The sequence below is a fragment of the Bos grunniens genome, chromosome 3 (genome assembly GCF_055505025.1).
Source record: "Bos grunniens cultivar Pamir isolate PY7600 chromosome 3, Bosgru_T2T1.0, whole genome shotgun sequence".
Classification (NCBI taxonomy): Eukaryota; Metazoa; Chordata; class Mammalia; order Artiodactyla; family Bovidae; genus Bos; species Bos grunniens.
Genome location: NC_141167.1, coordinates 7,782,473 through 7,805,906, shown reverse-complemented (window position 1 = coordinate 7,805,906; position 23,434 = coordinate 7,782,473). Strand labels below are relative to the sequence as shown.

The following is a 23,434-nucleotide window of genomic DNA, read 5'->3' as shown; positions in this document are numbered from 1 at the left end:
CCCACTCCAGTACTCCTGCCTGGAAAATCCCATGGACGGAGGAGCCTGGTGGGCTGCAGACCATGGGGTCGTGAAGAGTCGGACATGACTGAACGACTTCACTTTCACTTTTCACTTTCATGCATTGGAGAAGGAAATGGCAACCCACTCCATTGTTCTTGCCTGGAGAATCCCAGGGACGGGGGAGCCTGGTGGGCCGCCGTCTCTGGGGTCGCACAGAGTCGGACACGACTGAAGCGACTTAGCAGCAGCAGCAGCAGCCTTACACACGTTGTGCGTCATGACTGTACGCCCCCTTCTTCGACAGCTGCCCTTCCTGAAGGTGCATCGTGTGTTGGCTCCTCTGTTGTTACTGTTTAGTCACTCAGTGGTGTCGGAGTCTGCGACCCCATGGACTGCAGCATGCCAGGCTTCCCTGTCCTTCAGTATCTCCCAGAGTTTGCTCAGACTCATGTCCTTTGAATTGGTGATGCCATCCAACCTTCTCATCCTCTGTCATCCCCTTCTCCTCCTGCCTTCACCTTTATAAGGAAGCCGAGAGGGTGGAAGACCCACTAAAGGTCACAGGGTGAGTGGTTGAACCCAAGCTGACTGTCTCTCTAAGGTCAGAGCTCCTGACCACTGGAATTTCTTACTTCCTGCTTTTCTTCTGCCCACAATAAATCTTATTAATTTTTCTGTGTCATTAAAATACACCTCATTCATGGCACCATCTTCTTACTCCTTCTGCATGTAATGTTCTCCTATTGTTGGAACTTAAGGTCATTTCTAATTTTTTCTATGAAATAAATATCTAAGTATACCCTTTAACGTCTTTCTGATGACTTCTTTTATCTAGAATTCTCCAAAGCCCCAAGGATAATATTTGAACTTTTGCTACATTGTTGCCACACTGGTTTGCAAACTGGAAAATGATTTTTACCTCCCCCGGACCCCCAACCATAAGAGAGAGTTTGCACTCAGCTCTTTTCAGCATCACACGCATCATCTGAGACCGTCTCCCCTGGACGCTTCACTGTCACTGAAGGTTTATTGTTTGTATTACTAGGAAGGCAGAGCATACGTCTGTGTGTATTAGTGACTTGAGTTTCCTTGTTTGATGGCTTTGGATTCGTTTACCCATTTTTCTACAGGGTTTTGTATTGTTCGACCTAGTGGTATGACTTTATGACTTTTCCTTAGTATTTGATGCATTAACGGGTTTCTCCCTGGTGTGACTTTCACTTTCTCCTCCTCGCGGTTTTCATTCTGCTTTTCCAGTTCGCCCCCTTTCAAGGATCCTGGGGGCCCCTGTAGGCCCTCTCCTCTCCTCTTCAGACCTCCCTAGAAGCCCTTGGTCCTTGACCCCATGTCCCCTCTCCTAATATCCCTTTCACACCCAAGCCTTAACTCCCAACTGTGTTTAGGAGATGGATAAACGCTGTACCTGGAATATCTCACCTGTGAGGCAGTGTGAAGGTGGTCCAGACCCATAATTAGTCAACTAGAATATCAGCTGACCTCAGAAAACCAATTAGAAGCTAACATGGAATAAAGGCCCCTGAAATGTCAGAACAGGACTGCTTCCTGCCCTTTTTACACAGCCTTCCCATTTCTTATTTGAACTGTGATTATAAAGCAAAAATAGACCTTTTCTGCTGCAATGAAATAAGCAGTTTTTTCATTGCGAGCAAATGAAATCACTTGCTGACCGTCAGTGCCCTACTTAGAAGCCATTTGCTGCTGTATGGGAATCGCAGTAAATCCCTGGCAGGATTGATTTGTGGTTTTACAATAATGTATGTAAAGTACCAATTAATACTCCGAGTCTCTCTGTGAAACGCCTAGAGAGAGAAGTAAAAGAAGCGCTTGTTGTTTTAAACAGCCTGGCCTGAGGGTTCTCAGCGGGCTTTAAAGAGGCGTCCAATCTCTGTGGCCTGGGAGGGTTTTGAGGCTGGGACTGGGGATTTGGGAGGAGGAGCCGGGCTGAGAAGTCAGGAGCCGAGTGGCTGAGCCGTGGGTCTCAGCCTTTCCACGCGCAGGGGGTGCGGAAGGCAAGGTGGAAGTAATTTGCAAACTAAAGGAGGATTTTGGGGGTGAGGGAGAGTGTCATATAATCGCGTATGTATTCCATCAATCTTGGTATTAATACTTTCTGCTTTGGGCTCTGTGCCAGGCTCTGGGAATACAGTTGGTGTTCAGTCGCTCAGTCATGTACAACTCTTTGCGACCCGATGGACTGCAGCATGCCAGACTCCTCTGTCCTCCAGTATCTCCTGGAGTTTGCCCAAATTCATGTTCATTGAGTCAGTGACGCTGCTTAACCATCTCATCCTCTGTTGGCCCCTTCTCCTCCTGCCTTCAATCTTTCCCAGCATCAAGGTCTTTTCCAATGAGTGGGATCTTAGCATCCAGGGGTCAAAGTATTGGAGCTTCAGCTTCAGCATCAGTCCTTCCAATGAATATTCATGGTTGATCTCCTTTAGGGTTGACTGGTTTGATCTCCTTGCTGAACAGATAGATCTGGTTTTAGCCTTAAGTAGACAGACAGGGGGCCGAACAGATCATGAAACATATCAGGGTACTCATATCTTGGTGGAGAGTAGACGGTGCTTCCAGAATAGGCCACTGGGCACCTGTGCCAGCCTGGGCATCATTGGTACCTCCCTGAAGAGATGGTGCATAAGATCGGGAGGGTGAGCAGGAAATAACCAGCTGGGTGTGGGGGGAGTTGGGGAAGAGGGCTGCAGACACACCATGGGACTCACACGGCTAAGTCAGGGCCCAGTGAGGAGCCTGGCCCAGAAGGAGAGGGAGGCGAGTGAGGTCAGGCTGAGGTACCTGGGTCTGGGGGGCTGCTGTGGGCCACTGGAAGAGCCAGAGAGGGACGAAGGGGTGGGACTACCCCTTGGATGTGGTGATGACAGAGGTGAGGGTGGTGGGGGGAGAGGTCATGGGAAACTGGGGGAGCTTGGTCCCAGGAGCAGACAGAAGGCCAGGGGCGGGGCAGAGGGGAGTGTAGGAGAAGGATGATGCCTTTGTTCTAGGAACCCCATGTTTGTTGTGTCTGCTCGACCGCCCAGGGATGTGGTGTAGCTGTTGGTGGATACAGGTCTGAGATAATGTTTGGGAGACAAGAGGGACAGGTTGCTCCTGCAGCTGGGATGGGAGACTCGGATTCCCAGAAGAGCAGGGGTATCCGGGGACATCTTCATGGCAACCAAGGCTTCTATGATACCCCCGGCTCAAGGCCTGCTCCTGGAGCCTGGGAGGAAATTGTCAGGGGCCCCTGGGACTCATGTGCTGGCTCCAAGTGTTGGGGTGACCCAGAGCTCACTGGTCCTCAGACCCTACTGCCCTGTCGATCAAAGTCCTCCTCCCCCTTCCTGTGACTGGATCAGGGCAGGAGTCCTCCTACCTGTCAGCTGGTCTTCTTGCTGCAAGCCGCTGGTTACAGCTCTCTCCAGGGCCATCAGCTTGAAAGGAGCCATCCTTTCCCCTCTTATGTGGTGGTCAGGGATGCTGGATCCCACCCCCCAGACAAGAGGGCGCACCCAGAGGGGCCCTGCCCACAAGGGAAGGGCCAGGGAAAACATACGGAGGGACTGAACTCAGGCTGGGTCCTGGAGGAGAGATGAAGCGAGGAGAGCAGAGGCGGGGGGACAACTACCCCGTTAGGGGGGCCGGGGTGGGGGCGGGTAGGGATGGGGCTGTGGGGGCAGCAGACGGCGAGACGGGAGGGGCTCAGGGAGGGCACTGCGGTGAAGCCTTCAGTGAAGCCTGTCCACGTTGGTGACCCCATCTTCCCCGCTCCACTTTGTCCACAGGAGAAGAGATGTCCTTCAAGGGTGCACGGTTCAGCATGAGGAACAGAAGGAACGGCACCCCGGACAGCACCCGGACCCTGTACTCCAGCGCGTCCCGGAGCACCGACGTGTCCTACGCCGAGAGCGTGAGTTAACCGCGTCCCCTGCAACACACAGTTAAGGTTCTTTGGGGACCTGTACTCCTTCTTTAAAAAGTTCATGTATCATCTCACTCTTGTCTGTGGATTACTTTTGTCGAACGAAGAGATGTTTTCTTTTCTGTGTTGTTTGTCAAGCATTTCTGTTTTAAAGTTTGTAACTGTAACCTTATGTTGTTAAAGAATGCATTTGTTTTAGCCTTTTAAAAAGGCCAAAGTAGATTTTATTGAAGTGTAGTTGACAGCACAGTGATTCAGTTAACACACACACACAAACACATATATGCACCTTTTCATATTTTTCATTATGGTTTATTACAAGATATTGCATATAGTTCTCTGTACTCTACAATAGGACCTTGTTTATCCATTCAAGAGTGCACCTATTAACTGACTTATATAACATTTTAAATACTGCACTTTAAAAAATATTTATTTTTAATTGGAGGATAATTGCTTTACAATATTGTGTTGGTTTCTGCCATACAGCAACATGATTCAACCATAGGTATACATATGTCCCCTGGCTCTGGAACCTCCCTCCCGCCTCCCACCCCATCCCACCCCTCTAGGTTGTCACAGAGCACCTGTTTGAGCTCCCTGAGTCGTGCAGCAAATTCCCACTGGCCATTTTACATATGGTATCTATTTTACACACAATAGTGAAACACCATAGTATGAATATTTGGTTTTTACTACTTAATGCTTGGTGTTCTTGCTTCCAGCCCTGTGGGTTCACCTTAGAAGTGAGTTTTGAAGTCCTTTTATTTAATTCCGTGGCTGGTGGCTCATTCTGCATCTGCATTTGTCCTGGCTGTAGCTTCTGACCCTTCTCTTTGGTGCCCGTCTCACCTCTTGCCATTCTGTGTCCCTGCACACTGAGTTGCTGCTTAGGACTCGGGGTGGGGAGGGGCAGAAGGCTCCTCTCTGCACGCCCCTCCCATCCAGTCCCACCTGCAGCTCCAGTGATGCCTGCAGGCTTTCCACTCACTCTCAGGTCCTAGAGAACACTCTCACGTGTCAGGAAATAAAGACAACATTCCAGTCTGATACCAAGGTCCCCCTCAGCCAGAGTGATGAAAGTCGGGTGGCGGCTGACTCTGGAAAAGGGAAGGAGGAGGAGGGACTGGGCTGGGGCTTCTGGGGTGCTGGGCATGTCAGTATTTTTTTTTTTAAGCTATTTATTTATTTATTTTGGCCTAGCCCTGGACATGCGAGATCTTATTTCGCTCCCCCAGGGATTGAACCTGTGCTCTTTGCAGTGGATGCTCAGAGTCTTAACCACTGGACCACCAGGAAAAGTCCCCATGCCAGTATTTTGATCTGCAGGGTGAGGTTCTCTGGGCACCCAGGCTCTTGCCATTCCCACCACCCCATGCCCACTTAGGTTTTTGTAACTGCTGCGGTCACCCTGGCCCTGTGAGAATTACACCATGGGCAAGGACCCTGTGGCTTCTCCAGTGCCCTCTCCTCTGGCCTCCAGCAGTGTGAGACCCCTGGGAGGGCAGAAAAGGTCTTTCCGGATCCCACGTGGAGGCAGGCATGGGTGCTGTTGGCAGTCAGAGACTGACTCTTTCCTGTTTTGCTCCTCTGGGCTCCCCCGGAATTTCTGGATGGATTTCCCACTCTGCTCAGAGATGCCAGCTGTCATGGGGTAGGATTTCTGAGACCACACAGGTACATCCCAGTTCTGAGGGTCCTCTTTATCCCTGAGAACATATACCTCTGCAAAGTACATTTTTCAGACGGAACTATTAGCAACAAGATAGTTTTCGTCCCCACCCTTTCTCCATCACCAGCATCAATTTCAAAAGCTTATACGTATAAGCTTATATATACTGTGGAGTTTTCTTTATCTGTGTGAAGTAGACTTAAAACTAGTGAAGCGCTAGAAAAAATTATGAAGAGGAAAGGCCATCACAGGGCTTCAAAACTTATTCATTCAGAGGATATAAGATTTATTTTTGCTTTCTACATTTTTATTATTAATATTGGTAGAAAAGAACCTACAAACCTAAATTCCCAGCCTAAGGAAAAACAATACAACTAACACTCTTGCACCCATCACCAGCACTTTTCACCGCATGTCAAAGCCCTCCACGCTCTCCTGAGTTTTGTGTTCCCCATTCCTTGCTTTTATTCATAAGTTATGGTTTGAATATACGTGTGTAAACAGTGGATGGTTCCGTTTCGTCCGTTTTGACATTTGTGGAGCCCCACCATCAGCTCCTCTGTGGGTTCGGTTTCTTGCTAGCGTCCTGTGTTCGTGGTTCTCCGAGTGACCATGTGTCGTGGCTGTTGATTCAATCCTGCTGGGCTGGGCTTTCTCTCGCGCTCCTTTGTCCAGCTTAAGGGGGATGAACATTTGAGTTTCTGATTTTGCCTTTAGGAGCAGGGCCATTCTGAACCTTCCTGGATGTGTGAGGTGGTCCCTGGAGAAGGTTCTCTGGATTGAGGCTGCTGGGTGAAGGTGAACACCTCTCCCTAATGGGAATTGGGGTTAAGACACAGGATTTATGGCGAAATATCATTTAAAGGGCCAGGTAAAGGGGGCATGTGGTTCCTATTCTCTGATGTCTCAGAATGTACAGTGGTGGGCGCCAGATGGCTGGAGGAGACTGCTGAAGGCATGGTGGGCCTTTTCCCAGGACAGGGACTGTCCCCTCCCTTTTTGTGGTGGCCTCGCTGTGGGGGATGAGGAGTCAGGCTTGGCTTTGGTGCAAAGACAGGAGGAAAACCCACAGGACACTGTCTGAGAACTGTGGGTGCCTCGTGACCTGATGGAAGTGGGTTTGGGCTGCCAACTGCACCTCCACGGGGCAAGATAGTCCCCTAAAGCTGACAGCCCTGTGCCAGGCATCTGAGCGTGCAGGGCATTCCCAGGACAAAGGGACTATTTCGAGGGGACAGCGGTGACCAGTTTCCAAGAGTTGTGGCAATTCGCTCACCGCCCACAGTGGGTCTGAGGCCCCTGCCTTGCCCTTCCCAGGCCTTTGGTGTCAATGCTTTCTTAATTTTTCCAGCCTGGTGCGAGTGTCGTGGGACATCATTATGGTTTCCCTTCACCTTTGCCTCATTCCCGAGGAGGCCGAGCACCTTCTCACACATTTATGGTTGTATATCCTCTTTTATTTAATGCCTGTTCACGTCTCCTTCCGTTCTCTTATGACGTTGTCTGTCTTATTCTTGGTGTCTCATCATCCTTTATATATTCTATTGACCAAGCCTGTGGTGATCAATACATGTTGCAAATATCTTCTCCCACTCTGGGGAGTATACATATTTTCAAAGTAGTTTTCAACCTTTGCCAATTGGTTTGCTTCTGTCACCTAAAGGGAAGTTTTCCATCATGTGTCAGAATTAGGTCCTGAATATGCCTGATCACCTGCCTGTGGGGGGACAAATGAAAGTTCGGAAAGAGCATCTACACGTTATCGTCTTTGGAAAAGCAAGCATTAGAGGAATGGGAATCTGCAGTAGTACATTATTTACGATACTCTACCAACAGATCCTTATTTTCCCCTGGTTGCTTTAGAGTTGAAAAAACATACTTTGCATGTGTGACATTTGTTACAAGATAATGCCAAGTAACTGTTAGAAAAATTTATATTTAGTTATAAAAACTTAAACGTATGCCTCTTTTTTACAAGCTCTGTATGCTCTAAAGGTGTGACGGGATACTGGGTGCCACCGATCTGCAGTGAATCCTTAAACCCTTTGAAGTAGGTTTAGTTCATTCATGAAGAGCAGCGGGGGTTAAGAGCAAATTAGTGATATATTGTTCCCATGTTCTCTCTCCAAAGGACCTGGTGAATTTCATTGAAGCAAATTTTAAGAAACGGGAGTGTGTCTTCTTTACCAAAGATTCCAAGGCCACGTAAGCACCTCTTTTGCCTCCGATTTTGCTAGTATGTTCAAAGATAAATTATTAACAACCACGACAACAGACTAGTTCATTATTCAAGTCATTTGCATCTTGCAGTTCTCAGAAATGGTGTGCGAGCAGGAAGAATTTGGCAAGCAGCTTGTCCCTAGAGAGGTATCATTTCGTATTTTAAGCTTTGGCAGGAGTGGGTGAAGGTTCCAAGACAGGTTGTCACTGTCTTGGTGTTCCCGTGGGCCTGGGAGCCCGCCCGAGTGGCCGTGGCAATCAGCCTTGTTATTTCATAGCCGTTGGCAGGCGACAGCAGGCATGCACACTCGTGGCAATCTGACCGGCTCCTCTGTCTGGCTGTTGACTGTGGCTATATCGTAGGACTTTGTTGTTTATCCTTTCTCTATATAGTAGTCTAGCTACTAACTGATGGTGTAGTTGCTGCCATAGTTTATGTTTAAAGACTGTTGACCAGAGGCAGTTACAGCAAGATCAGGAGTGTTACAATCAGCCTTAGATCCAACCTTGGCTTGGCTGCCTGTTCACTGCATGAACTGGAACTAATTATTATCTTCTGAACTGAATTTTCTTATCCTAGAAATCCAGCACAGTATACATTCTGGGTTGTGGTAAGGATTCAGTGGGATGTTTCATAAAATCCCTACTCTAGAAAGTTCTCAGTCAGTGTGCTTTCTTTCTTTGTATAAATTAGAAAATGAATATCAGAAAAAATAAGAGATTTCTATTTTGTCATTGGTATAAACTTAGTCATTATGAAGCATTTTGACAGAGTATAAATTCTGTGAGTCAGCTATCTACCCCCCATATTTCCCTGAAAGATTTTGTGTTAATTTGTTTGGTAGAAAACACCATTTGGATTCATTCACTCATTCAATCAATATTTATTGAGCATCAACTGTATCAAGGGGACTTTACATACTTGATCACGAATTCTACAACTGCCCTGCAAGGTAGCTGTTATCATTTGACTGACAAGTCAAGTGAGGCCTGGAGAGGCTCAGTGTTTTACCCAGGGTCTCATTGCTGGGCTTCCCTTGTGACTTAGATGGTTAAGAATCGGCCTGCAATGCAGGAGATGCGGGTTTGATCCCTGGGTTGGGGAGATCCCCTGGTTGGAAATGGCAACTCATTCCAGTATTCTTGCCTGGAGAATCCCATGGACAGAGAAGCCTGGTGGGCTACAGTCCATGGGGTGGCAAAGAGTCAGAGACCACTGAGGGACTAACACTTTCACTTTCATATTGCTGGTAGGAGAGAAATAAAGGATTGAACCCAGTTTTCTGATTCTTCTTTGTGCATTCTTTTTTTAAATTGTTTTTTAATTGGGAGAAAATTGCTTTACAATGTGATGGTTTCTGTCATACAGCAATGCAAATCAGCCATAATTATGCTTATATCACCTCCTCTTGAGCCTCCCTCACCTGCCCCCAGACCACCCCGCTGGATCAGCACTATTTATAACAGCTAGGACATGGAAGCAACCATGCGTGCATTCTTTTCGGGCCCAGCTCCTGCCCCTTCTAAGGACGACCCTGCCCTGGCCTGACTGTATTCATCAGTACCTTGTCATTTGCAGATAGCCAATCTAATTGGCTTAAATGAGTGGTGGTTGTAATGGGACCTCGTGGCTGGAAAGCACAGCCAGATCCAGGGCTTAATATTACCAAGACCTTGCCTCTTTACCTGTGAGTCTGTCCTTCTCTGGGTGTGAAGTCTCCTCCTTTGTAATGCAAAATGGACACCACAGCTCTGGCTGATACCATTTCAGCTTACCATTGAGGGGAAAGAGGGCCTGGTTCCTAGCAATTCTACCCAAAGTCCTGGAACCTTGATCTTGGAGTTCATGGCTCTTATTGGCCTGGCATGGGCCATGGACCAGCTCTAATCCTTGGGAAGGTGATGGAATATGTAATTGGCCAGTCTTGGCTCATTGGAAGGACTGATGCTGAAGCTGAAACTCCAATACTCTGGCCACCTGATTCGAAGAACTGACTCATTTGAAAAGACCCTGATGCTGGGAAAGATTGAAGGCAGGAAGAGAAGGGGACGACAGAGGATGAGACGGTTGGATGGCATCACTGACTCAGTGGACATGAGCTTGAGTAAACTCCGGGAGTTGGTGATGGACAGGCAAGCCTGGTGTGCTGCAGTCCATGGGGTTGTAAAGAGTCGGACACGACTGAGTGACTGAACTGACTGACTGGGTGTTGTGTCCATATGGACCTGGTGTGGGAAGGATGGGTCCTCAAAGGAAAGACGGGGTGTTTCTACTAGCTGCAGCAGAAGTGGATGGAGGATAGGGAAATCTACAACTGCCCAGCTGATGGTGTCTGACTGCAGCTCAGGTCTGACCCCAAACGAAGGCACTTGCTGTGAGTAGCCCTCACCCTCCACAACACCAGCTGAGGACAGGAACACCTCGGGGTCTCCCAGTGCCTATCTCAGAGGAGACCCAAGGTTACAGACCAGAGTCAAGACTCCATAAGCTTTTTAACTCCTCATATTTGTTATTTTCATCTGTCTATCGGCAGCGGGGATGCTCTGTGTAATCTAAATTACTCATCAAGGGAAGTGACTGGTAACAGTGATACTGTAATCCTGCTGCTGCTTGGCACACCAGCTGACGTAAGCTACTGCAAATCTCCCCAGAGTTGTCCCTTATATGCTAAGCCCAGACCATTCATGTTTTTCTTCTTTAACCCCTTTCGGATGTCTGTTTCTTGTGTGGTCACGGGAGAGTGATGCCTGACTATGGCCCCTGTTGCTGAGGGTACCCTCTGAGACACTGCTGCCAGTTAGGGGTCGCCTCCTGGCACTCCCGAGGCTGTAGGTCCCTGGATCTGGGTTTGTTCTCTTCAGTTCTCACTGCCTCAGCTATCCTGGATTCTAGGTAGAGACAGGAAGAACTTGGCTTTTGCTGTAATGGGCTCTGTGCAATGGACCTTTCTACTATAATGGGAATATTCTTTATCTGCATCAGCCCATATGAGCATTTGAAATTGGCTAGTGCAACCAAGGAGCTGAATTTTCAAATTAAATTAAATAGCCACACATGGCTAGCGGCTACTATATTAACAGTGTAGTTCTGTAGGAGTCTGACTTGTCCCAAGGGGTAGAACTAGCATCCTGACTCTCTCCTAATCCTCTCTATCTCCCTTGTCTGTCACTTCTGTGCCTCCTCCAAGTATCTATGCTCCTAACGCCTTCCTAGCATTCTTCCCACCTCCTCTCCATTTGTAAACCAATTTACGTACATTGGTACTCAGATATGCAGATGACACCACCCTTATGGCAGAAACTGAAGAAGAATCAAAAAGCCTCTTGAATGAAAGTGAAAGAAGAGAGTGAAAAAGTTGGCTTTAAGCTCAACATTCAGAAAACTAAAATCATGGCATCTGGTCTCATCACTTCATGGCAAATAGATAGGGAACAGTGGAAACAGTGGCTGACTTTATTTTTCTGGGCTCCAAAGTCACTGTGGATGGTGATTGCAGCCATGAAATTAAAAGACGCTTGCTCCTTGGAAGGAAAGTTATGACCAACCTAGACAGCATATTCAAAAGCAGAGACATTACTTTGCCAACAAAGGTCCATCTAGTCAAGGCTATGGTTTTTCCAGTGGTCATGTATGGATGTGAGAGTTGGACTCTAAAGAAAGCTGAGCACAGAAGAATTGATGCTTTTGAACTGTGGTGTTGGAGAAGACGCTTGAGAGTCCTTTGGACTGCAAGGAGATCCAGCCAGTCCATCTAAAGGAGATTAGTCCTGGGTGTTCTTTGGAAGGACCGATGCTGAAGCTGAAACTCCAATACTTTGGCCACCTGATGTGAAGAGCTGACTCATTTGAAAAGACCCTGATGCTGGGAAAGATTGAAGGCGGGAAGAGAAGGGGACAACAGACAATGAGATGGTTGGATGGCATTACCGACACAATGGATATGGGTTTGCGTGGACTCCGGGAGTTGGTGATGGACAGGGAGGCCTGGCGTGCTGCGGTTCATGGGGTTGCAGAGAGTTGGACACAACTGAGCGACTGAACTGAACTGAACTGAACCCAATCATCAAGATGGAGCCAGACAAGCTTCTCATTCGAGGTCACCCGAAACACACCCCTATTCTTGGAAGGGAAAAGGGTTTGAGAGTCACTCTTCAGTTGTAGCAAAGACAGATGGGACAGGGGCTTCCCTCCCCAGTCCTGCAATGAACTCGGGTGGGTGTGGAAGGACCCCAAAGGAGAGTGGCACAGAAACAGCTAAAGAGAGAGGGGAGGAAGCCACCTTGGACCACAACAGTGGGGAGGATCCTGAAACCACCAGGAGCAGCCTCAGCTCAGGAAGTGCCCCAGGGCTAGTCAGAGAAAAGCCTAAAGCAACTGCAATCAAGTCCAGTTGACTTTTTAAAATTTTTCTTGGCCAAACTGAGTGATGCCTGAAAGACCTGTTCCAAAAAAAGAGGCAAGGTTACTGGTGGAGGAGTGATTTTGGATTCTAGGTTCTAGCTCAATTTTTATAACTCTAGAAAATATAGAATGTTTTGATATCAATACAGATAATTTCTATACCCTAAAGTAATTAAGATCTGGGCTTCCCTGGTGGCTCAGTGGTAAAGAATCCACCTGCAATAGAGGAGACATGGGTTTGATTCCTGGGTCGGGAAGATCTTGGGGAGCAGGAAATGGCAACCCACTCCAGTATTGTTGCCTGGGAAATCCCATGGACCGAGGACCCTGGCAGGCTCCAGTCCACGGGGTCGCAAGAGTCGGATGTTACTGAGAGACTGAACATTCCTGTGCACACACACATACACAGTGTTAGTACTTAAGACTTTCAGTTACAAGGAACCCAGGTTATTTTAACCTAAATGAAGAAATTTACTCTAAAGAAAAGGAAGTTCCCTGCAGAACCTGAGAGATAAGTGGCTGGGATCTAGAATAGTTAGGGCTATGGCCAGAGTGTGTGAAGGCTCAAGAAGTCTTCTCTGTTGTCGTTTATTCCATGCCTCCCTACATTCCTGCTTTCTTCTTTCTCAGTGGAGATGCAAGTGAAGTGTATTGCCTGAATCTTCCATGTCACAGGGATAAAACATCAAGATAGTTTTTAAACAACCGAGATGATGAAAACAGTCTGGAAATTAGATGTGATGCTAAAATCTCTTTTTGTGTTGATTTAAGCTAATCATGTGTGGTCTACGAGACGTGATGAAACATTAAAGTAGGTTTAATGAAATCTGTTCCTTCCTGTCAATATCCTCCTGCTCAGGGAGAATGTGTGCAAGTGTGGCTACGCCCAGAACCAACACATAGAAGGCACCCAGATCAACCAAAACGAGAAATGGAATTACAAGAAACATACCAAGGAATTTCCCACCGATGCTTTTGGAGATGTTCAGTTTGAGACTCAGGGGAAGAAAGGGAAGGTAAGCGATGGTTTTCTACTTGAACTAGCTAATCCATATGCTAACATGGTAGGTTACTGAAGTACCTTGAGTTACTTCAAATTGTCTGATAGTATGTATGAAAGCAGAAGAGATGGGTTGTCACCCAAAACATGATTGCAGAAAAAGATAAATCTTGTGAAAAATCAAGCGCTGTGATTAGATCACGTGCTGTGGCAACACTCCTCAGGTGATTGTTAAGGCAGTAGTGAGTAGCGAGGAAAGAGCAGAATGAGTTCCATCTGTAAGGTGTTGGTAACGCCAAGGTGGCGGGTTCAGTTCCCATATGGGCCACCAAATGTTATGACTGTCTGGGCATGGGCTGGAAAAGAATTTCCAGACACAGAATATTTTAGAAGAGAGGATTCATTGAGAACAAAGGACTGAGGTAGTGAGAGGTGCTGCAAAGACAGCAGGCCGGCTTTCTGACAGACCAGGGAGAGATGACCGCCAAAGAGAGAATAGAGCCGGAGATGCTATTAGACCAGCAGGCCAATCCTGAGGTGTTTTCAAGAGACAGCTGATGCTTTTGTGGGCTTGCAGCCAGTTTTTATAGCCTCAGGACAAAGAAAATTCCTAAGGGAAGGGTTGGCGTTTAGTCGTTGGTTCTATATGGTACACGTGTTACTTAATATAGAGATGGGAGCTGGCTGGTTAGGGGCAGGCTGGCTCTTGACAAACAAGATGGCTTTTGACAATGGTGGTCGTGGAGCTTGGCTCATTCTGGAAATATTGGCCTGTGACCCAGGATGGCTGGCTTGTCATACAGTGTCCTTTCTCCAGGCACAGCGCAGGCTCATGTGATATCCTCGTTGACCCTCCCTGCTACAGACAAATGCATTTATGGTTTAGTTTGGCATATGACATTCTTGACAGTAAATGTGGTCTTGAATAAGGTGACATTTTCCTTTGCACACCCACACTGCAGGCTCTTACACAGCATTTTACAAAGCTGTTTAATGGAACCAAAAAGGATAATGTGAGAGTTGTGAGTTAAGTTTTATTGGGGGCAAATGAGGACTATAGCCAAGGAGACAGCATCTCAGATAGCTCTGAGGAGCTGCTCCAAAGAGGTAGGGGGGCAAGGTCAGTGTTACCTATGATTTCAGTGAAGGGGGTACGTGCAGTCAGGCACCCACTTTGGTAGATGCTTGCTGCTAGTCATGAGAAGCAGATGTCTCCATGAACGATTTTAGTGCTTTTGTAGATATGAGAAGATGCAAAAATTTGGGCTCATATAATATGCTGAAAATACCTAACTGTCTGAAGCCCAGTTCTGTGGGTTTTCCCCAGAGCACAGAGAGTTTCATTCTTGATCTCCACCCTGAACTCATTTCATGATGTGTGGAATGTCAGTTGATGACAGTGATTGATTGCATCCTTGTAAAGGCAGCTCCCTGGTAGTTAGGATCCGGTGCTCTCACCCCCGCGGCCCGGGTTTGATTCCCCATCAGGGAAGCCTTTCTTCTTCCTCTCCCCCTGCCACCTACCGACCTCCCTGTAGGTCCCGTTAGGGCTTGAATCTGCCTGCAATGCAGGAGACCTGGGTTCGATCCCTGGGTTGGGAAGATCCTTTGGAGAAGGGAATGGCAACCCACTCCAATATTCTTGCCTGGAGAATTCCAAGAACAGAGGAGCCTGGCGGGCTATAGTCCATGGGGTCACAAAGAGTCGGACACAACTAAGCGACTAATATTTCCCCTTTCAGAGGCAGATGGCAGGTGACCGTTTTCAGTTGGCCATTATTAACAGTTTCCTTAAATTCTCCTCTGTCCACTCTGTCTCTTCCCAAGGGCTCTGTCTCGGAATGGGCTGCCACTGTCTTGCCTCCCCCCCCTGTCTTGGCTCACAGTCTGTAGTTAGCACTCCTGCTGGAGGGCTCCCAAAAATGTAAATCCCTTCTGGCTTCTACTCTGCTTAGAACACCTGACGGGTGCGCCACTGCCTTTGGGATGAAGTCTCCAGCTCTCCAGCTGGCTGGGGTGTCCCCTTCCACTGCCCCAAGGGGACCTTCCTCACCTGCCATGCGCTCCCCTCCCAAAGGAACAGGTAGACTGGGCCACGCCCCCGCCATCAGGAGAGCGCCTGCGGATCCTGATGCTTCTGTCCTTCCCCACAGTATATCCGACTGTCCTGCGACACGGACGCGGAGACGCTGTACGAGCTGCTGACCCAGCACTGGCACCTGAAAACACCCAACCTGGTCATTTCCGTGACTGGCGGCGCCAGAAACTTCGCCCTAAAGCCGCGCATGCGCAAGATCTTCAGCCGCCTAATCTACATCGCGCAGTCGAAAGGTGCGCGGGTCCCGCGGTGGCCTACGGGACCGTCCCGGGCGGGGACGTGGCGCCCGCGGGTTTGTCCGTCCAGGCTGCGCCACGTCTTTAGAGACTGAACGAAATTGTCCTCTACCATTCATGCGCAAGACTGCAGATACTCTAGGGCTGTATGATTAATCCTGATCTTAATTAGAAACAAGATCCTTAAATGAGGAAACAGATCCGGAACTCTGGAGGGTGGGGTGAGGTCGGGGAGGGAGGGAGGATTTCCTTAATCAGAGCTCAGGAAATTGCATGTGGGTAGTTGCATGTTTCTCTTAACCTAAAGTTTTCATTTAGTCGTTTTTACATAAAACACTCAGAGTATTCTGGCCAATCAAAAAAGAAAGTTTAATTTTTGCTGTTTCATTTGGGGACCAATAATATGCTTTGGAAAAAGTGACCGTGCCTGGCAGGTTGTGAGCGCCAGGTGAGTGTCTGATGGGGATCAAAACACAGAACCCTGGCTTTGTTATTTGAAATATGTTGCTTATTTTTTTCTTTTTTGATTTTTTGTTATGATAAATTGTAAACCTACAGAAGATTTGTAAGAATAATCTAGTGAATATCTGTACAGCCTTCACTTAAATTCACCAATTGTTAACAATTTCTCATGTTTGTCTTCTCCCTCTCTCTAGATATTCTCGTATTATGATTTTAAAAATCGTTTGAGGGATTCCCTGGTAGTCCAGTGGTTATTGTTGGTATTGCTCAGTTGCTAAGTTGTAGCCGACTCTTTGCAATCCCATGGACTGCAGCATGCCAGGCTCCTTGTCCTCTGTTATCTCCCAGAGTTTGCCCAGGTTCTTGTTAATCGAGTTTTGTTCTTGTTCAGTTGCTCAGTTGTGTCTGACTCTTTGGTAATGCTATCTAACCATCTCATACAGTGGTTCAGTTCAGTTCAGTTCAGTTGCTCAGTCGTGTCGGACTCTTTGCGACCCCATGAATTGCAGCATGCCAGGCCTCCCCATCCATCACCAACTCTTGGAGTTCACTCAGACTCACGTCCATGGAGTCAGTGATGCCATCCAGCCATCTCATCCTCTGTCGTCCCCTTCTCCTGCCCCCAATCCCTCCCAGCATCAGAGCCTTTTCCAATGAGTCAACTCTTCGCATGAGGTGGCCAAAGTACTGGAGTTTCAGCTTTAGCATCATTCCTTCCAAAGAAATCCCAGGGCTGATCTCCTTCAGAATGGACTGGTTGGATCTCCTTGCAGTCCAGGGGCCTCTCAAGAGTCTTCTCCAACACCATAGTTCAAAAGCATCAATTCTTCGGCACTCAGCTTTCTTCACAGCTTGACTCTCACATCCATACATGACCACTGGAAAAACCATAGCCTTGACTAGACGGACCTTTGTTGGCTGCTTATCAATATGCTATCTAGGTTGGTCATAACTTTTCTTTCAAGGAGTAAGAGTTGTTAGGACTCTGAATTTCCACTGTAGAGGGCACAGTTTCAACCTCTAGTCAGTGCATTAAGATCCCCCAAACCGTGGGGCGCAATAGCCAAAAAAAAAAAAAAAAATCCTTTGCAAGTAAATTTTAGGTATCATGAGCTTTAGCTCTTAAGCACACACATTAGCACATGTCTCTGAAGAACAAGCTTGTTTTCTCATGTAACCGGTATAAATTTCAAACCCAAGGAAGTTCACACCGACCAATACAGTCATCTAACAAAAGGTTCTTGTTTTAATTTTGCTAATTATCCCAACAATGTTCTTCAGAGTAAAAAAATGTTTTTTGTTTTTTTTCTCCACCTGGATTCCAATCCATTTAGCTTTTCATATCATTGAATGCTGAAAAGCTTTCTTTCCTCTGGAAATGTTCTTTAATCTTTTTGGCCTTTCAGGACCTTTTTGAAGACTATAGGCAACTTTTTTTTTCTCTCCAGAATTCCTTTCATTTGAGCTTGACTGATATTTCCTTTAGATTTGATTCTGTTTATCAAAGTCTAATATTTATTTTATTAGTTTATCTAATACTAAGATTGTAAAAACTTAATTTTTTTCATCATGGATTTTTGGGCATCAGTTTTTACATTTATTTATTTATTGGCCATGCAGCATAGCATGCAGATCTTGGTTCCCCACCTGACCAGGGATTGAACCCTTGCCCCCTGCAGTGGAAACTTGGAGACTTAACCCCTGGACCACCAGGGAAGTCCCTTGAAAACAATTTTATTAAGAATATTAGTTGACAGAACTAAGGTAGCATGTCTTATTCTAAATATGCTTTTTCTTAAAATCAAGAAGAAAGGCTGCTTTCTCCCCGTATTTATTCTTAATTTCCTGATCAACCAGATGGGACCACAGTAGATACTTTGTTATGAAACCCAGCAGCTGACTTCCTCACCACTAAACCCGAACATACATAATACATTCCTTCAGCAAATACTTCTTAAATGCGTGCCATGTGTCAGAAATTGTTTTAGGTACTGGGAATACATAGAGTAGAACAAAGCAGACAGAAGTGCCCAGGCCGGGATTCTTCTTAGATGAAGTGAATGGGCGGAGCTGGGGGTTCATTGTCTTCTTGTACTCTGGGTCAGCCACGTGGAGAGCTGCTTTGTCTCCTATTGCCTCATTTGAAACGGGGGTATTGACAACTGAAATCTGTCTGCAGGAAGGAGACTGGGTGCCAGGGGGTCTGGAATTCACATCTTGTGAGAACTGGCCAAAGGAATGGGATCTGAATGTTCTAGGGACTACATCACATTTACCGTAAAATATTGGAAGGACTTTTCTGTGGGAGATGACTAAAGTAGCTCCCTGTCAGGAAGTCAGTAACAAAATTGGAGAATGGAGACAACAATGAACAAAAGGACTTTCTAACAGTTGGGGGAGGGGGCTGCCTCAGGACTCCTCAGAATTCAGGGAGACTGGTGGCCAAGCCTCAGGCTAGATTCCTGCCTGGGTGGCACACTGGCCTAGGCACATTTTCAGCTTTAGATGCCATTATTATGTGAAGTCATATTTTTAGGTATTTTGTTTACTACAGTTTTGAAAACAAAACTGTGAAAAATTCTTGGCCTTGCAAAGATCATCAAATAAAAACCTTCAAACACCAGTGTGCAAGCTTGTGCAATTTTAAAGTTAAATTGTAGGCACCAGGGTCATGCTAGAAGACCCCATGGACTGTAGCCCACCAGGCTCCTCTGTCCATGGGATTCTCCAGGCAAGAATCCTGGAGTCGGTTGCCATTCTCTTCTCCTGGGGATCTTCCTGACCCATGGATCAAACCCAGGTCTCCCGCATTGCAGGCCGATTCTTTACCATCTGAGCCACTAGGGAAGCCCAAAATTAAATGGTAGGCACCAGGGTCCTGCTGGGAAGATCACTCCAGATCCATGGGGCGGGAGGTGTGGGAGCAGAGCGTTCCACTTTCCATGATGACATTGCTTAACTTGCTCAACAGCTAAGGGCAGGTGCTTATTAGCCCTGAAAAGATTTACCTGAGAAATGATTAAAGGGACAGATTTCTTGGCCCCACTTCCCAGAGAATCTGATGATGTGAGTCTAGAGTGGGTCTAGAATCTGTATCTTTTTAAGCGGCATCTCTAGACACTCGGACATCCTCTTCTCTTTCCTAAGTCCGTGTCTTAGGTTGAACATAGTCCAAAGTGTGGCCAGCGATGCTGGGTCCTGGTGCTCACAGGTGGGGCTTCTTTAGGGATTGAGCACAGGATGAAAAACTTATTCAGAGCCTCTGTTCTCCTCTCTTGTTGGCAGGTGCCTGGATTCTCACTGGAGGCACCCACTATGGGCTGATGAAGTTCATTGGGGAGGTGGTGAGAGACAACACCATTAGCAGGAATTCGGAGGAGAACATTGTGGCCATTGGCATCGCCGCTTGGGGCATGGTCTCCAACAGGGACACCCTTATCAGGAATTGTGATGTGGAGGTACGGGCAGGACATGAGGAGGTCTGCGGGGTCACGGGGGAGAGTGGCCCTGGCATGGGGCTCTGGGATGCCATCAACTTGTAGGAAGTTGGCCTTACAAGGTTCCTTTGGAACCTCAGGAATTAAAAACAAGGATGACATAATCAAAGCGGTTCTGTGAAGGAATTACCGATAGATGTGTTTTGTTCATGAAAATTTGTTCCCAGCAAATCCTGTTAGAGTCAGTTCTTTAGTTTTTTATTCTCTGGTACTAAGTCTTATGACAAAGTATATGTTTAATTACTCCTTTTCATAATCCTGTAACTATGTGCTCCTCAAGAGCTAAGACTTCATTTTATTCATTTTCTAATCCCTAGACCCTGGCATAGGTCTTGGCATATGATGGATTCTAGACAAATATGTGTATATCAATATCTACCTCTATCATATCCACATGCACACAAATATGTATGTCTGGACACACACACACACACACACACACTTTCCTGAATGCTATCAGTTTCAGTGAATTTATACAAAAGCACAGGGTGATGGAATAAGAACTGGATTGGGAATCTGATTCTTATACTACCACCGGTCATTTATGTGACAATAGGCAAGTGATCCAACTATTTTGAACCTTCATTTCCTCATATTTAAAATGATGGCCTGAACTATAAGATTTTTAAGACCCTTCTGCACTTAGGAATCTGGAAAGAGGCATCAATATAGTTGAACCCAAAGAGTCAGCCTTTCATGAACCCATAAAGATGTCATCAGGCATTTTGGCCAACAAGCAAGTCTCAAAAACAAGTTGCTGTGTGCTTTTCAGGGATATTTTTCAGCTCAGTACATTATGGATGACTTCAAGAGAGACCCTCTGTACATCCTGGACAACAACCACACCCACCTGCTGCTCGTGGACAACGGCTGCCATGGGCACCCCACAGTGGAGGCAAAGCTCCGGAATCAGCTGGAGAAGTACATCTCTGAGCGCACGATTCAAGGTCAGTGCTTACGAGATGGGACGTTAGAAAAACATATGAACAAAAGCAGCAGCAGCATCAACAATAGCTCCAATTATTGAGTGAAGCGTGGTAAACCCATCCTATCAGATGCTCTACTGCCAAAGAAGAGCCGTTGTATCTCTTCTTAATATACTAGAAATGCTTCTGCTCCTATGATACGTACCCTCCAGTGTGCTAGAACATTGATGAATGCTGCCTTGTCCCACTCTGGCTTGGCAATAAAGAGACCTGCTGTCCATTCTGCTTGATAACATTTAAGACCTGGTAAAATTCAGGGTATAAAATTGCACTGATGAAGCAATGGGATTTGCTAGAGTAGAAGTGATAAAAAACCAACCCGCTAGCTTCACAGTTAGATGATTTACTTCTTTGACTATTGGCTACTTCTCTATACCATTGTTGTTTAGTTGCTAAGTCCCGTCCAGCTCTTTTGTGACCCCATAGACTGTAGAATGCCAGTCTCCTCTTGCCCATGGAGTTTTCCAGGCAAGAATACTGGAATGAGTTGCCATTTCCTTGTCTAAGTGATTTTCCTGACCCAGGGATTGAACTTGTGTCTCCCACTCTTTACCACTGAGCCAACCAAAACCTCCTAAAACATTGGTTTCAGGGGGAAAATGCAACCATGGAATGAAAGCCTTTATTTGCTATGGAAAGTGATAAATAATGTCTTCCTACTGCTGAGATGTTGGTGTTGAGATGTGTCCTGTTGTGGAACCAGATTACCACATCATCTAGTGACAGTCTCCATCACAGAGACTTGTTGGAGATAATCTCAATCTTTTCTTTTCTCAATGGGAAGTCTGTGGAGGAAGACATTTGTATATGCAGTCATCTCTCTGGAGAAAACACGTTGTTACGCAAATTTTTCATGCATAGATTATGCAAATAAGTGAAAGTATAATTATTGTCAGGATAAATTTGAACCTGGCTTAATATATTCAGGTCAGTTCAGTTCAGTTACTCAGTTGTGTCCGACTCTTTGCAACCCCATGGACTGCAGCACGCCAGGCCTCCCTGTCCATCACCAACTCCCAGAGTTTACTCAAACTCATGTCCATTGAGTCGGTGATGCCATCCAACCATCTCATCCTCTGTCCTCCCCTTCTCCTCCTGCCTTCAATCTTTCCCAGCATCAGGGTCTTTTCAAATGAGTCAGTTCATTGCATCAGGTGGCCAAAGTATTGGAGCTTCAGCTTCAGCATCAGTCCTTCCAATGAATATTCAGGACTGATTTCCTTTAGGATTCACTGGTTTGATCTCCATGCAGTCCAAAATATTTATTAACAAAAGTCAATCATTCACAGACTTTAGCATTTTAAATAAATGTCATGCAATGTGACTCATGTCATGCTACTGCTGGTTTGGAGCCCAGAGATGATCCACTGTGATCAACTGATTGTCAGGTTCGTTAGGTCTGCAGCCAGCACCCCCACCCTAGGCTCAAGGGGCAGAAGTTCCCTTGAGGTAGGTGGGTATTTCTGATGAGCCCAAAATATATTTTATGTTTTATATTTTACAGATTCCAACTACGGTGGCAAGATCCCCATTGTGTGTTTTGCCCAAGGAGGTGGGAAAGAGACTTTGAAAGTGAGTCTTGGTTTGGTTTTCTAGAAGATCGGTCAACAAGTTTGCTCAACCAGTTTTTATTTTCATGGCTTTGGGGGCTCACCTAAACTAATCTGGTTGCTTTCTTTTCTACAGCAAGTAAGTAGCATTTTTCCAATCACACAGCCTGTTGCCCTAACAGACTTATGTTGTCTCCTCAGCTGAGAAGATTTAGGAAGAGACTTTGTAGCAACACGAATAGTCTTTGTCCTTACTGTTGGCTTTGGCCATCAACCAGCCAAATAGAAGGGCTTGACCTGAACTCACAAGACTCAGGAATGGTAACCAACACGTATGTTGGAAAACCATGGCCACCCTGTGATCACACACACTTAGAATTACATGAAATTTCTGGCAGAGTTAGTTGGAATCATAATCTAATGCTTCTCTTTATTATTTTCTGTAACAATGATCCATTCGTTTATTCCTTCATCAGCAGGTATTTATTGTACCTTCTATGAGACCTACTGTTGAAAACATTATTAAATAAAGATTTTTCAGGGAAAGACTTTTCAGAGAAAAATTAGAGATTTTTTTTCAGTGTGAAATAGTCAGTATGGAAATGCTTGAAGAGGCAGTCACATTAAAGAGGAAGAGAGATGGAGAAAAAGTAATTGAAGATGGTTGCCTCTATTATCACTCAGATTTTAGATTTAGAATTAAGGTTTCCAGCAAGGTGCTGCCGGTCTAGAGTATCACATTTCTGTAGCATTTCCCTCAAAGTCTGTTCAGGCAATTCACAACCCACAGATGCTACAGGAGAGAGGAGAAAGGGAAGAGAAACTACCCACTGAGCTCTTCATCCTTCAGCTCACTCTCCTATACCCTCACTCCCGCCCCAGCACAGCCCTGACACCCACCTTTGGCTCAGGTAGGGAGGTGAAGATGGATCCCAGCCTGATCTGATGAAGGCTCCACACTCTATGGGCAACGTCTTCTGTAAGGGAGACAGCACTCCTGGCTAAAGGAAGGGGCTGTGCTCACATGTACATCACTTTGTCTAGTTGTCAAGTAATTAAAATTCTTAAGACCCGATTTCCCTATGCTGGTCTCTGTGGTTTTTATTGGGGAAATAAAACTGTGGTATGTGTTTATCCAGAAAACAAATATATTTTTCTTTTCTTTTCATAAAAGGAGAAAAGAAAATTATTTGAGGAGGGAAATATGTGAGTCAAAAAAGTGTGCCAGCTTCTGGGAAGGTATTTTCATGCCTTAAATCTATGCATATTATTCACCTCTGGCAGATAAGCCATCAATGACAATGTTGGGTACCATCTTAAGAGTTGTCATTTAAATCTATGATGTCAATATTTGGAATGATCAGTTTT

At 46.2% G+C, this 23,434-nt stretch overlaps 1 protein-coding gene and 1 long non-coding RNA gene across 6 annotated transcripts in view; one reads left to right on the top strand and one right to left on the bottom strand.

The window, feature by feature from the left end:
• Positions 1-3,799: 3,799 nt before the first annotated feature.
• Positions 3,800-23,434, top strand: part of TRPM8 (transient receptor potential cation channel subfamily M member 8) — a 92,246-nt gene continuing 72,611 nt past the window's right edge. Inside the window, exons 1-7 of one of the 5 annotated variants that reach the window (XM_086377006.1) lie at positions 3,800-3,931; positions 7,747-7,820; positions 13,097-13,253; positions 15,391-15,568; positions 19,319-19,491; positions 20,303-20,477; positions 22,021-22,088. In XM_086377006.1, coding sequence (XP_086233132.1) covers positions 3,815-3,931; positions 7,747-7,820; positions 13,097-13,253; positions 15,391-15,568; positions 19,319-19,491; positions 20,303-20,477; positions 22,021-22,088 — 942 coding nt within the window. In that variant the 5' untranslated portion in view covers positions 3,800-3,814. Of the gene's footprint in view, positions 3,932-7,746; positions 7,821-13,096; positions 13,254-15,390; positions 16,020-19,318; positions 19,492-20,302; positions 20,478-22,020; positions 22,089-23,434 lie in introns of those variants that run through there. The other 4 variants (XM_086376956.1, XM_086376985.1, XM_086376996.1 and 1 more) reach the window with 4 other exon arrangements.
• On the bottom strand, positions 13,622-15,537 carry LOC147374910 (uncharacterized). Its single transcript, XR_015155085.1, has 2 exons — positions 15,291-15,537; positions 13,622-14,096 (listed from the first exon to the last, which is right to left on the bottom strand). It is a non-coding gene; the product is annotated as an uncharacterized LOC147374910 (long non-coding RNA).